At 52.1% G+C, this 15,379-nt stretch overlaps 1 protein-coding gene across 1 annotated transcript; it reads left to right on the forward strand.

Annotated features, from left to right (window-relative positions):
- Positions 1-1,662: 1,662 nt before the first annotated feature.
- Positions 1,663-15,111, forward strand: GRM6 (glutamate metabotropic receptor 6; the record flags this gene model as incomplete). Its single annotated transcript, XM_080924354.1, has 10 exons — positions 1,663-2,148; positions 4,184-4,400; positions 4,963-5,098; positions 6,541-6,695; positions 8,106-8,246; positions 8,349-8,553; positions 9,511-9,652; positions 9,744-10,367; positions 13,394-13,705; positions 14,914-15,111. 10 exons carry the CDS (start codon positions 1,663-1,665, stop codon positions 15,109-15,111), a joined length of 2,616 nt encoding a protein of 871 aa, XP_080780480.1.
- Positions 15,112-15,379: the final 268 nt, after the last annotated feature.

The following is a 15,379-nucleotide window of genomic DNA, read 5'->3' on the forward strand; positions in this document are numbered from 1 at the left end:
CCCTCCATCTCTTTCTCTCTCCCCCCCTCTCTCCCTCTCTCTTCCTCCTTCTCTCTCTTTCTATCTCTCTCTCCCTCCATCTCTTTCTCTCTCTCCCTCTTTCTCTCCCCCTCTCCCTCTCTCTCTCCCTCCCTTTCTCCCCCTCTCTTTCTCCCTCTCTATCTCTCTCTATCTTTCTCCCTCCCTCCCTCCCTCTCTCTCCCTTTTTCTCTCTCCCTCCTTCTCTATCTCTCTCTCCCTCCATCTCTTTCTCTCTCCCTCCCTCTCTCTCCCTCTCTCTCTCTACCTCTCTCCCTCCCTCTCTCCCCCTCTCCCATCTCTCTCTCCTTCCCTCTCCCTTCCTCTCTCTCTCTATCTCTCTCTCTCCCTCCCTCTCTCCCTCTCTCTCTCTCCCTCTCTATGTCTCTCTATCTCTCTCTCCCTCCCTCCCTCTCTCTCTCCCTCCCCTCTCTCCCTCCACCTCTCTCTCCCTCCCTCTCTCTCTCCCTCCCCCTCTCTCTCCCTCTCTCTCCCTCCCCCTCTCTCTTTCTCTCCTTCTCTATCTCTCTCCCTCCATCTCTCTCTCTCTCTCTCTCTCTCTCACACACACACACACACATACACACACACACACATATGCACACACACACAATATAAATACATATAACAATATCTTAAAAGAATGAGATTGGTAGGAAGACAGGAGAGTCCGAGAATGTAGGGAGCTGTGTAGGGAGAAGCTTACAGTGAGATGAGCCACGTTTGGAGACCATCTCGGTAGGTACAGAAATGCAGAGCACAATGAGACAGAAAAGAACAGTGTCAGCATCTGCAGTGCTCTTGTCGGGAGAGGGTGTTCTAGAGATGCCTGTGTGCTCTTCCTCAAGCCTGGTGCAGCCGGAGAGGAAGCTTGCCTCCCAGCCACAGACTACACAGTTTCACAACCTGTCAGACCACCTCGCAGGAGAGAATGGATCCCAAAGGCCAGAACCACTTTGTTATGCATGTCCTTTTCTGTTTAAACCTGAATCCCTGAAGACCCACCTGGTGTGGTCCCTGGACCTCTTTGTTCCTCTTCGAAGTGTAATCTCTTATCTTTGACTTTCACTATTTTCTGTCTCTTTAATTGGCATATTGAGGATGAGTGGCCAAGCTGTTGCTGGGTGAGACACAATTTAAAGACAGTCTAGGGGAGAAACAGACCCAGGGAGCCAGAGAGGCAGAGAGGGAAGAGAGCCCTTCCTCCACGCTCAGGCTTTGGAGTGGGTCTCTGCTCCCTCAGCCCTCCCCAGAATCCTTAAATCCTCTAGGCTGAAGCTCTAATTTTACAGCTGTCACAGACTGGTCCTGCTAGCCAGAGGTTGGCTCAGGTAATCACCACGAGGGAGGTAGCCTAGAGTGCACTGGGGTGGGCCTAGGGGACGAGGTGCCCGAAACTGGGGGTAGGGGTGGGTAGGGGGGAGGAGCAGGACGGGAGGGGTGGTGAGGACCAACGACAGGATTTTTCAGGGAGAATGAAAGCAACAGCCTGGAAGCCTGGGCCAGTCACCAAGTCACCAACTTTTCCTGAGCTCTCGGTGTCTGGCCAGACTCCCGAAGTGGCAGCTGAGCTCTGAGTGTCCGCTGCGTCGGCTGGCGCTCAAGGCGCCTCGGTAACGTCTTTTCCCGCAACCCCCGGAGCAGATGGGGCGGCTCCGGGTGCTGCTGCTATGTCTAGCCTGGTGGCTGTCGCGGGCGTTCACAGCCCGCGGTGCGGGCTCGGTGCGCCTGGCCGGGGGCCTGACGCTGGGCGGTCTGTTCCCGGTGCACGCGCGGGGCGCCGCGGGGCGCGCGTGCGGGGCGCTGAAGAAGGAGCAGGGCGTGCACCGGCTGGAGGCGATGCTCTACGCGCTGGACCGCGTCAACGCCGACCCGGAGCTGCTGCCGGGCGTGCGGCTGGGCGCGCGGCTGCTGGACACCTGCTCCCGGGACACCTACGCTCTGGAGCAGGCGCTGAGCTTCGTGCAGGCGCTCATCCGAGGCCGCGGAGACAGCGACGAGGCCAGTGTGCGCTGCCCTGGGGGAGTTCCCCCGCTGCGCTCCGCGCCCCCAGAGCGCGTGGTGGCGGTGGTGGGGGCCTCGGCTAGCTCCGTGTCTATCATGGTCGCCAACGTCTTGCGCCTGTTTGCGGTGAGAGTGGGGCGTCTGCCACCCGTTTCCCAAGATACCTTTACTAACTTCTGGAAGAGTCTGTTTTAATCTCTCCAGCTCGTCTAGATTAAAAACAAAACAAAACAAAAAATCAAAAATCAAAACCTGTTGTCCACAGGGGCAGATCAATTTTCCCAGTCTGGCTGGTCTGGCATCTTTGTGTGAAGGGTGTGCGCCCCCACCCAGCAGTCTGTGTCCTGGACCAGGTTAACTAAGGGCAGATAGGACCTAGTCCTCATTTGTCCCACTCATTCGGGGTTGGCTGACACCTTTTGCTGTCTTGCAAGGCGCTCCTGCCCCTGAGCACCACTGGGTGATAAAGAAATTTAAATTTCAAGGAAATGAAGCCCTTCTTTAGAAGCCCCCTGGAAGTGGCTTTGACCTACCCAGGGAGCAGAGAGTACTGAGGGGTGGAGCCGAGAGTACTGAGAGGTGGAGCTGAGAGTACTGAGAGGTGGAGCTGAGAGTACTGAGGGTGGAGCCGAGAGTACTGAGGGGTGGAGCCGAGAGTACTGAGGGGTGGAGCCGAGAGTACTGAGGGGTGGAGCCGAGAGTACTGAGGGGTGGAGCCGAGAGTACTGAGGGGTGGAGCCGAGAGTACTGAGGGGTGGAGCCGAGAGTACTGAGGGGTGGAGCCGAGAGTGCCGAGGGGTGGAGCCGAGAGTACTGAGGGGTGGAGCCGAGAGTACTGAGGGGTGGAGCCAAGAGTACTGTGAGGGGTAAAGCAGATAGTACTGAGGGGTGGAGCCGAGAGTACTGAGGCATGGAGCAGATAGTACTGAGGGGTGGAGCCGAGAGTACTGAGGGGTGGAGCAGAGAGTACTGAGGGGTGGAGCAGAGAGTACTGAGGGGTGGAGCCGAGAGTACCGAGGGGTGGAGCCGAGAGTACTGAGGCATGGAGCAGAGAGTACTGAGGGGTGGAGCCAAGAGTACTGAGGGGTGGAGCCGAGAGTACTGAGGGGTGGAGCCAAGAGTACTGAGGGGTGGAGCTGAGAGTACTGAGGGGTGGAGCGCCACTTCTTTTTAATCACCATTTAAATTCCATTTCAAAATGGTGCCTTTAATCCTCTGGTGTGTGGGGGGTGGGGGTGGGATCTCTTAAAGACGTCCAGCGCTCCCTTCCCCTTCTAATACTGCATATCAGCAAGGCTCTGTCATCGAAAGGGGACGTAGTGCTCTTTGCAGTCTCAGGATACAGTAACCAGAAGGCTCTTTGCTCTGGGTTTTGCTCTCTTGTTTATCTCCTGTCTCCCTGACCCTCTCTGTTACACCCCTCCTCCATCTGTCCCCTCCCACTTTTCTACTCCCCCACACCCCTTTGCTGTACTGCCTCCACACTCACCCTGTCCTGGAATAGCCCCAGCCTAGAGGGAAGTCACATTTTGAGCTGCCTGCCGGTCCCACTGTATCTCCTGAAGGGCCATCTGCCATCTGTTCTAACGTAGACCTGCTTCCAGCCCAAGTCCTTCAGTCTCCTTTTCCAGTTTCCTCAGCTGTATCCCATAATCCCTGCTGTTACTCTATCTAATGGTCATAGGTCAAACCTCGTTTTGATCAGGCCTTTCCACTGGACTGTCTAGCCTGATTCTCCAGCTCCAATCTGCTCTGACCCTAGCAGGAGGCTGCCATTGACAAAGACGGGCTGTCCCCCTGGGAAGAACACCCTTTCCCTAGAGCAGTGCAGACTTTCCTTCAACTCCAGGATTCTCTTCATCTTGTAGCCTTTGCAGCTGTGAGTGGTGAGCCTGCTCTAAGGCTTTCCAATCCTCCAGTCACAGACGCATTCACAGAAAGGCCACTAGCTCATACATTTAGCATTTGTGTGTGGCCCTTCCATCTGGCTGCTAACTCTCGCCTCAGTTTCCATCCTTCATCTGAGTCGCAGGTCACTATTATCCCTCCAAAGCTACTTCCAACTTGTCTGTGACTTATCCATGTCCTGAATCCCCAATGCCACTCTGGATTTAGACTTTTCAGCCACAGCCTATCTAGCTGTCTGTCCTTCCTGCTTCAGATACCCCAGATCAGCTACGCCTCCACAGCCCCAGAGCTCAGTGATTCCACACGCTATGACTTCTTCTCCCGAGTGGTGCCTCCTGACTCCTACCAGGCCCAGGCCATGGTGGACATTGTGCGGGCACTGGGATGGAATTATGTGTCTACGCTGGCCTCTGAGGGCAACTATGGCGAGAGCGGGGTTGAGGCCTTTGTGCAGATCTCCCGTGAGGCTGGTAAGTCGGGAGTTGGCACCGGGGTTCCAGGCAACAGCCAGCGTTAGTTCTTAAAAGGGAAGAGCCAGGATCCATGGGATGGGACATAGCCAGAGGGAGGGGGTCTCTGTGACCAGACAGGATAGTGCTCTAGAGGATGAGGTCCCTTTAAGGCTGCACTGCATTCCTAATGCTGAGACCCTTTAATACAGTTCCTCATGTTGTGGTGACCCCAAAAATTAGATTATTTTTTCTTGCTACTTCATAACTGTTACGTTATGTACTGTTATAAATTGTAATATAAATATCTATGTTTTCCAATGGTTTTAGGTGGCCCCTGTGAAAGGGTTGTCCAATCCCCAGAGGGGTCATGACTCACATGTTGAGAACTGTTACTTTAAGGGATTCAGGTCATGCTTATGGTCTGTTTGACAGGGTCCAGGTGAGCTCTCTACCCTCTAAACTCCATAGTTAAGCCCTACACAGGGTCTAAGTCCGTCTCATCTTGTAGCATGTAGTCACAGAAGTGGCAGGCAGGAGGGTATATGAGACATGGGTTGACTTTGGCATTCCCGTCACCCAGGAGGTGTCTGTATTGCCCAATCGATCAAGATTCCCAGGGAGCCAAAGCCAGGAGAATTCCACAAAGTGATCCGGAGGCTCATGGAGACACCCAATGCCCGAGGCATCATCATCTTTGCCAATGAGGATGACATCAGGTGGGACAGGTGGCACACTATGTGCGCTCTTCAATCTTCTTTCTCACTCCCAGCCATGAGCAACTCCTCTCCTCCCCTAAGCTCTTCCTGTTGCCATCTGGAGTCTTCTGTTCCGGGAACGGATCAGGCTTGACTGGCTGAAGATGTCCCAGGCCTGGTCTGGAAAACAGAAAAACATGGCTACTTTTGTTGTTCACTCTGGGAGAAAGAATTGGCAGGCAGACCCAAGAGCAGAAAATGAACCGTGAGAAACGCTGCCCCTGGAAACCATGAAACCTACATTATCCTAAGGCAACCAAGACTTTTATCAAGCCTGGGAAGTTTGGGCACGACATTGGTAGAGGAAACTGTATACAGGATGGCTTTCCCCAAACATTCCCTGACATTCCCCAAAGGAGCTTTCTGCATTAATCCATTGGGTTTTTTTTTGTTGTTGTTGTTTTTGTTTTTTAACTATAATAAAATATCCAAGTCAGGGTAAGTTTTTTAGGAAAACACATTTTTAACATAAACTTTTGGAGGTTGAAAGTCCAGGCAACATGACACCAGCTCTGCTGAGGGCTTAGCTTGCATCACATTATGGCAAATGTTATCATTAAAGGAGGGAGTAGGAGAAGGAGAGAGTGCATGGTGAGAGGCACCATCAGAAAGGAGAGGGCCAGGGTTCACTGTTTTATAACTATTCACTTTCACAGAATTACCTCACCCCTCCAGAGTTCAAGAGCAATGTCCCCAGTGACCCAACAACTTTGCACTAAGTCACACCTAATTTTTTGTTTTTTGAGACAGGGCCTTGCTGTGAATCCCTGAACTTGCTATGTGGACCACGCTGGCCTCCTGAGTGCTGGGATTAAAGGCATTCAGTGTCAGGGTTGGCTTATAGGCTCTACTTCTTAAAGGTCACATCACCTCCCAGCATTTACGCTGAGGTGCAAACTTCCACCAGACAGAAACACTCAAAGCAAATGTGAATTACAGCATCATCCGAGGGCCAGTGTAGAGTTAGAGTGGACAGAGGACTGGGAGGATGGCTCAGCCAGCACAGTGCCTGCAACACAAGCATGAAGACCTGAGCTCAACCCCAGTGACATGATGCTTGTAATCCCATACTGGGGACGCAGAGATTGAAGGATCGTTGGGGCTCCCTGGCCACCTGCCTACCCAAATCAGAAGCTCCAGGGCACTGAAGCAATCTTGGCTGAAATAAATAAGTACATAAACAATAAGTAAGGTGTAGAGGCCACCTAAAGTTGACTTCTGGTCACCACACACACATATACCTTTAACACACACATTCATAAGCACAGTGGGCAGAGCCCTGATACACAGGGATGTGATGGTTGATGTTGAGAAGGATGGAGGGATACAGGATGGGAGGTGGCTAAGACCAAGCTGGAGGAGGGTCTTAGGTTGTAACTTACTTCTAGCTCTGTTCCTACTAGGAGGGTCTTGGAGGCAACACGCCAGGCCAACCTGACTGGCCACTTCCTGTGGGTTGGCTCAGACAGCTGGGGATCTAAGATCTCTCCCATCTTGAACCTAGAGGAAGAGGCTGTGGGAGCAATCACTATCTTGCCCAAAAGGGCTTCTATCGACGGTAAGTCCCCCACCTCACTCATCCTCTCCAATGCTTCCTGTTTGGGATGCTCATTTAGCAGGTACCACTCTCTTCCAGGAACCCCACATGCTGTGCAATTCTGAGATCCTGTAGTCTTATCCCAGCAAGCCATGTTTGAATGAGGCATATGAGGGAAAGGCCACTCAGCTCGGAGTCCAGAACAAAGAACTAGTGTTTTGCTGTCGTTTTAAAATTCCATGCATATAGTTTTGGTTGTACCAAAGGTGATTTAAGTGAGAAGGTTGGCAGGGGAGAAACCAAGGATGTGGGATAGACTATCCTTCTGATCCAAGTGATGAAGCGAGGCAGGCCTCCCTTGTCTGTCTCCCTGTCAGCTGCATTCCTAGCTGGGAGCACTGAGAATTCACGAGTGAGGGTTCACTACGCTGGGTCTTTCCCATTTCTCTGAGCAGGGAAGTGAATCTGCTGCCTGATAGCACGCTTCAGGGACCCTGTAGAGGATGCACTCTGCCTTCCACAGCTCAGCGTGGTGGGGTGTCCGCCTCCACACTCTTCTGTTAGCTAGAACGCTAAAGAATTGTCAAGTGGACATGCGGGTCCAAGAAGAGTGTTAGCAGTCGAGACATTTCATTGGAAGAGTTCTGGGAATTGTGTGGTACCAAGTGTGGAGCAGTGAGCCAATGATGTCCTCAGGGCCTTGGGTTCTAGTTAGTTCTCTTTCTAAAGCATTGCATTTTTTTTTTTATGGCTCTGTTTTCATGTTCACAAGATGGATAGTGAAGCCCTGTCTATTACATAGCCACAGCAGCATCCTAACCATGACATAAAGGCCAGTGAAAAACTCTTTAAGGATACAAATACAGGGGCTGGAGAGATGGCTCAGTGGTTAAGAGCACTGATTGCTCTTCCAGAGGTCCTGAGTTCAAATCCCAGGAACCACATGGTGGCTCACAACCATCTGTAATGGGATCTGATGCCCTCTTCTGGTGTGTCTGAAGACAACTTATAGTAAACTCATATACATAAAATAAATATTTCTTTATTTTTTTTAAAAAAATGCAAAAACTATATGGGAACTGCCATGTACCTTTTCCCTTTTATCCATTTGTGTGTGTGTGTGTGTGTGTGTGTGTTGTACAAGACACAAGTGTATGTGTGTGCATGTGGAGGCCTGAAGTTGATTTCAGGAATCATCCTCAATTCTTTTTCCACCTTATTCATTGAGGCAGGGTCTCTGGGTTCAACCTAAAGATCACCAATATGGCTAGTCTTGCTAGCTGGCTTGCTCTGGGGGAATTCCTGTCTATGCCTTCAGAATCCAGATCTTGGTCACAGGGCCACTCCTACATACACAGTGGGCCGGTGACCAAAGGACGAGAGAGAAGCACAGCACCTTGCTCATATGGTCGCCACCCTCCTACCTCCTAGGATTTGACCAGTACTTCATGACTCGTTCCCTGGAGAACAATCGCCGAAACATCTGGTTTGCTGAGTTCTGGGAAGAGAATTTTAACTGCAAACTGACCAGCTCAGGCGGCCAGTCAGATGAGTCCACCCGAAAATGCACAGGTGAGCACTACCCAGAATGGGGGAGGTGACAGGAGAGAGGGTGGGGAGTTCAGGTCTGGTGTCCAGGGGCCAGGCATACTTCCTCTGCACCTCCTAGAACAGGCGAGGAACGCATCGGCCAGGACTCCACCTATGAACAGGAGGGGAAGGTGCAGTTCGTGATAGATGCTGTGTATGCCATTGCGCACGCTCTGCACAGCATGCACCAAGCACTCTGCCCAGGCCACACAGGTCTGTGCCCAGCCATGGAGCCTACTGATGGCCGGACGCTGCTGCACTACATCCGAGCAGTCCGCTTCAATGGTGAGTGGGCTCCAGTTTCCATGGGTTGATTGACAGTGGGAAAGGGGGCGGGACGGAAGAGAATACACCCCGTGACTGGTTCCCTGGAGTGTAAGCTTCTGCTTTTTAACCCTCCAGGGGCTTCACCTTCAGAGCCAATTGGTAAAACTGTGTTGAGGAACTGCTTTTTGATCCATCTCCCTGGACCCCACAAGTCACATAGAGCTTCCTGTTCACTGCAGGTAGTTGTTAGGAGACCTAGGCTCTGTGGTGCACCTGGGGTCCAGTACAGATCCCAGGATGCACCCTGTTGTGGGTACACAGCCCACTCTGGGTCATAGCTTCCAAAAATAGCCAGGCTCTGAGCTGCTGGAGCAAAAGGCATGGGACTGACATGACCCCCGCACCGACAGACGCTGTGTGAGGTCCAGGCTCTAAGGACTGTATCTGAATAGAACCAAAGAAACTCCCCGTGTGTATGTGGCGTGTGGGATTTATGCTCATATTCAACAACCATCCTGCATAAAACACCCTCCTCCAGTGACTGTGGAGGAACAGCAGGTGCCTTCTCTATTACTGCCCACCACCTCATTACTTTGAGGCGGGGTCTCTCCCTAAAACTGGAGCTATGCTGGGGGCCAGCAGGACCTGTCAATCCTCCTGTCTCTGCCCCGTGAGTGCTGAGATCTGAACTCAGGTTCGCATGCTTGAGCAGCAAGGGCTGATACCCCCACTCCCACCACCACCCCCCGCCCCCGCGCCACCACCATCTCCAGCTCCAAGGAGGCACGTTTTGTCCCATGCCCTTCTCATGGCCATGAGAGGGCATTTATCTTCTGCTCTGAAGCAACATTCATTGCCGATGAGGGATGCTGAGCGTCTAGTTCTTATTTTATCCTGGACGGCCTTTGAGACTTCCCAGGAAGACGGCTTTTGGGACTGGAAAAGCAATCGGAGATAACTGGCCTCTCCCTGTAGGTAGCGCAGGAACCCCAGTGATGTTCAACGAGAATGGCGATGCCCCCGGGCGCTATGACATCTTCCAGTACCAGGCAACCAATGGAAGCGCCAGCAGTGGCGGGTACCAGGCTGTGGGCCAATGGGCAGAGGTCCTTAGACTGGATGTAAGTGTCATGGACTAAGCTACAGGTGGAGGTGAAGGGCTCCGAATTCCTGGTGGTAGAGGTCAGCAGCCTGTGCTTTTATCTGTCCCAGATGGAAGCGCTACAGTGGTCAGGTGACCCCCGTGAAGTGCCCCCTTCTCAATGCAGCCTCCCCTGTGGGCCTGGTGAACGGAAGAAGATGGTGAAGGGCGTCCCCTGCTGTTGGCACTGCGAGGCCTGCGACGGCTACCGCTTCCAGGTTGATGAGTTCACATGTGAGGCCTGCCCAGGGGACATGAGGCCCACACCCAACCACACTGGTTGCCGTCCCACACCCGTGGTGCGCCTGACCTGGTCCTCTCCATGGGCAGCTCTGCCCCTTCTCCTGGCTGTCCTGGGCATCATGGCTACCACCACCATTATGGCCACCTTCATGCGACACAATGACACTCCCATAGTCCGGGCCTCTGGCCGTGAGCTTAGCTATGTGCTGCTCACTGGCATCTTCCTGATCTATGCCATCACCTTCCTCATGGTGGCCGAGCCTTGTGCAGCCATCTGTGCCGCTCGAAGACTCTTGCTTGGCTTGGGCACCACGCTCAGCTACTCCGCCCTGCTCACCAAGACCAACCGCATCTACCGCATCTTTGAGCAAGGGAAACGCTCTGTCACACCGCCACCCTTCATCAGCCCCACGTCGCAACTAGTCATCACCTTCGGCCTTACCTCCCTGCAGGTGGGTCCCCAGATTCCCCAGTAATATGGTGAGTGCATAAGGGGTGCATAAAGTCCTCCACCTTAAAATTCTGAGAATAAGAGGCTATTCTTACAAAGGGGTGCAGTTCATTTGGCAGAGGGATTTCTTACCATGCAAAGCCCCTAGGTTTGACTCCTCCAGTGCAGCATAAACCCAGCGTGGTGACACAAGCCTGTTATACCAGACTAGTTGTGGTACCACAAATCTTTAAACACAACACTTGGGAGACAGAGCACTCTGGTGTATGTAGAGAGTTCTAGGCCAGCTTGGACAGCATTGTGAGACACACACACACATCCTCTCTTTCTAAGTTTTCAGAGAAGACACCTTACTGAGTTAACTTTCCCTGTTTCGGATCCTGTGTTTAAAAAGCAAAACGATAGGTCAGATGTGGTGGTGCATGCCTTTAATCCCAGCCCTTGGGAGGCAGAAGCAGGAAGATCTCTGTGAGATTGAGGCCAGCCAGGATGGCACAGCAAGATTCCATTGAAATGACCACAGAACAATGCACCCTCTTTGTCTTCAGGGTTGAGAGCAAGTCCCGTTTAAACCACTGCTTCCACTGCCCAGTCCGTAGAAGAAACCAAGCACCCACCTGTCTGGACATGTGGTTATTTGCTTCCGTTAACCAAGGTCTCCCATAGCCTGACTCACGTTTCCCAGGGGCCGCAGTCATTGTGGGGGTGCAGCAATCCTTCCACAGGGCCAGCGTCTCATGATGCAATAAATGTTAACAGTTGAGGTCCAGAGTTCCCACAGGGATCTCCTCAGACGTTACTGTTATAGTGCTGAACAGAATCCACAGACTGGTTGTTTTCTATGGAGGGAGAGCTGAGAGGTGAATGACTTGCCAAAGAGTCTGTGGTGGCCAGGGTGACAGTGTGTACCCAGCCATGCTGTCTTGATGCTGTTACAGCCTGGCCCATGTTGACAGGACACATTCTCCGGGGCAGAGGAGTTTTCCTTCCTCCTAGCTTTGTAACCCCATGTTCCTTTCCTCCCATGGCTTTGGTTCATGCACTGGATTCTCTGCACTTAGGAGATGCTGGATCTTTCTTCAAATCCCATGCCCTCCTGAGCATCCTGAGGAGGTGCTCCAACATAACCCTCACTCATTGCATGGAGATGCTTTTAGGAGATTCTGTGCTCCCCTAACTCCCTCAGACCCATCTGTGTTGCCTCATGAATTTGGACTCCCCACACCTTCAGCTCTTCTAGATGACTGTATCAATGCATATATAGTGGTATTTCATTGCCTTATTGATTGATTGATTGATTGATTGATTGATTTTGAGATAGGGTCTCTCTATGCAGCCCCATGGGCCTGAAACTCATCCTGTAGACCAGGCTGGCCTGGAACCCATACAGATCTACCTGCTTCTGCTTCTAAGGTGCTGGGATTAAAGGCGTGGTCACTACACCCACCTCCATTGCTCCTTCAATTTACCTATGAGTAACAAGTGGTTTAAGTGGGCCCTGGAGTCTCCTCTTCATCGTCTGTTTTTATCCATTGCTCGCTTTTTTTCCCTCTCATTTTATAAAGCTTATTACAGTGTGGGTTACAGACTCTGCAGCAGCCGTGTGGGGTGTGGCTTCAGTAGGAGTATGCTGCGGTTACCGATACTCCTGTGTACCATTACCCTCAGTATCTAGTTTGTTTTGACTGACTTTTCCCCACCCTAGGAGAAGCTTCCAATGTTGCTGGGCTGGTCAGATGGGGTGGGTTTATTCCATTAGGCCCTGGTTCCTAAAGCTGCAACCACAGTGTTCTCTCTGAGTGGACAAACTACCATACGGATCCTGTTCTAGGTTCTCTTCTGTCGCCATGAGAAACACCGTGACTAGAACTGATTTCCTCAATGCCTCCTGGTCATAGTACAACGCTGAGTGAAGTCAGTGCAGGAGCCATGGAAGAACGTTGCTTACTGGCTGGCTACCAAGCTCACACTTAACTCTTTCTTACAGAGTCCAGCTGCCTAGAAAGGGGACACAGCAGGCTGGGCCCTCCTCTATCAATCAGCAAACAACACAAAATTGTTCCCCCAGAATGCTGCCCAGCCAATCCGATGGAGGCTGCTCTTCCACCGAGATCCCTTTTTTAGAGCTCGTGACACTGGGTAATAGCTAGCTCGTGACACTGGGTAATAGCTAGCTCGTGACACTGGGTAATAGCTAGATTTCAGCTTCCCAGGCACTCTTGCACAGTCTTGCCCCTTCAGGATCTCACCTTTATATAGACATCTTGATTCCTGTCCCTCCTTTGGCTTAGGGTCTGTCTATTGTCTCTAGGAAGTAGCTGAAACTCCATCTTGTCCCTGTTAGGGCCTGGGCATTAACCTCAGTTCAATTCGTACTACTTTTGGTTGTCTCTAGCCTATGATGTGAATATATTAGCTTCATTACACATTTACCCATAGGCTCATGGCGTTCTGTTCAGTTCCCTCACTATGAGGGAAGGGGGTCTCTGGGAACCAGCCTTGCCATGTTGCTAGCTGTGTGCAAGCTGGTGCTATCATGCCTGTGGGGTGGCTTGGGTGTGAGGACAGAACAGCCCTTTGGGGACAGGTCTTTATTGGTGGCACCTGCATTAGCTGTTTCCCTAAGATACCGCCATGTCCTCATAACAGATTATATGGGTTCTCCGTTCTGCATATGGAGAAACCGAGGCTGCCGAGGAGGTTCTAGAACCTTGAAGGTGCTCAAGGGTGTGACATTGCTGTTAAAAGTTTAGTTCGGGGTGGTCCGGTTGCTGCTGACCCACCCATCCCTAATGAGGTTGAATCACATCTGCATTGAGCACATCTGTCCTCTCTTCCCACCCCATCACAGGCAAGAACAGACCTCTGGGCAAGCCTACTTTATGGAGAGTATTTTAAGACTGAGCATCCGACTCAATAGGCCAAGACATTACAGGGAATCTAACCTGCCAGAGACCTGGGTGACGGGCTGGAACAGACTCGTCAGTAGAAGAGAATATGTCCCTGACACTGTGTTGGTTCCCACAGGTAGTGGGAGTGATAGCGTGGTTGGGGGCCCAGCCTCCACACAGCGTGATTGACTACGAAGAGCAGAGGACGGTGGACCCCGAGCAGGCCAGAGGTGTGCTCAAGTGCGACATGTCTGATCTGTCCCTCATTGGTTGCCTGGGCTACAGCCTCCTGCTCATGGTCACATGTACGGTGTACGCCATCAAGGCCCGAGGTGTGCCTGAGACCTTCAATGAAGCCAAGCCCATCGGCTTCACCATGTACACCACTTGTATTATCTGGCTGGCTTTTGTCCCCATCTTCTTTGGTACTGCCCAGTCAGCTGAGAAGGTACCTGGGTCCCCCCGAGGGCTTCTTCTATCCACCCCTTACTCCCTTCTGAAGGTCTGGATTGTGGAGGAGCTGGGCCACCGATTCTGATGCCTCGTTTGAGTGACTGCGGGTTGACTGCATTCGATTGTCTCCCTCGGAGCCCTGTGCCTGCCGTCCAGCCGTTCTTCTCGCCTTTCGTCCACTCACTTCCTGTAGCACTCCTCACTGCTCATCCTCCGTGCCTCCTTTTTCTCCTTTCACTTGCTTTCTTCCTGTAGCTTACAGTGCTGACCTCACTAATCTCTTGGCCAAGTGCTTGGCTTCCTCTAGTCACTTATTTAGGACTATACAACATTTGTTCACCTGTTCCGTGTGTGTATGTGTGTGTGTGTGTGTGCATGTGTGTGTGTGGTATGTGTGTATGTGTGGTGTGTGTGTATGTGTGTGTCTATGTGTGTATGTGTGTGTGTGTGTATGTGTGGTGTGTGTGTGTTTGTCTGTTTGTGCACATCTCATATGCATGCTGGTGCCCTTGGAGGCCAGGAAAGGACACAGGATGTCCTCGAACTGAGGTTATGGGTGGTTGTAAGCTGTCCAGTGTTGCCCGAACCCATGTCCTCTACAAGAACAGCGAGTGCTCTTAGCTGCCGAGCCATCTGTCCAGACCCGTTTCCTCTTTTAAAGAAAAATGTAAACATTATGGCTTCTCTGTGTGTTTGTGTGTGCAAGCATGTGTGCATGTGCCACAGTCCACACTGTGTAGATTGTAAGACAACTTCGAGAGTCCCTCTCGGGTTTGCAGACTTGATGGCAAGAGCCTTTACCACGAGCCACCTCTCAAGTCTGAGTCTCTTCATCTTACCAGACCCACCCTGTCCCAGCCTTTTTCCTACTAACTTTTCCTTAGTTCTGATTTTCATTCACACGACTGAAATAATTCACCTCCAGCCTATTTTTTAAAATATTTATTTATTTATTTTATGCATATGAGTTCACTGTGGCTGTCTTCAGACACCAGAAGAGGGTATCAGATCCCATTACAGATGGTTGTGAGTCACCATGTGGTTGCTGGAATTGAACTCAGGACCTCTGGAAGAGCAGCCAGTGCTCTAACCACTGAGCCATCTCTCACCTCCAGTCTATCATAGGGGGCGGGGGCAGGGGCAGGGGTGGGAACGGGGCGAGATCTCAGGGCTAAGTCCAGTCTTGTTCTCCCCCATGCTTAGATCTACATCCAAACAACCACACTGACTGTGTCCCTGAGCCTGAGTGCGTCCGTGTCCCTCGGCATGCTCTACGTGCCCAAAACCTACGTCATCCTGTTCCATCCGGAGCAGAACGTGCAGAAGCGGAAGCGCAGCCTCAAGAAGGCCTCCACGGTGGCGGCCCCACCCAAGAGCGAAAACGCAGAGGATGCCAAGTAGAAGGCTGAGTGTGGGTGCCACAGGTGGCTCCCTGCTCTTCCTTTGCTTCTCCTGGCTTCCAAGCGGAAGCTGTGAAAGGTCCACAGAGACCGTCGGAGGCCGGGGATGTGTAAAGATCATGTCCAGCGTGGATGGGCATGCCTTCAGAGAGCTACACCCCGATCCACGCCGGACTTGTGCTTTCCTGGGCATGCCAGCGTCATCATTCTGCCCCTCCTACCCACAGCATAAAATGCTCGCCTCCAGGATTCTTCCCGAAGACAGACTA

Source organism: Micromys minutus (genome assembly GCF_963924665.1).
Source record: "Micromys minutus genome assembly, chromosome: 10".
NCBI classification, from domain to species: domain Eukaryota; kingdom Metazoa; phylum Chordata; class Mammalia; order Rodentia; family Muridae; genus Micromys; species Micromys minutus.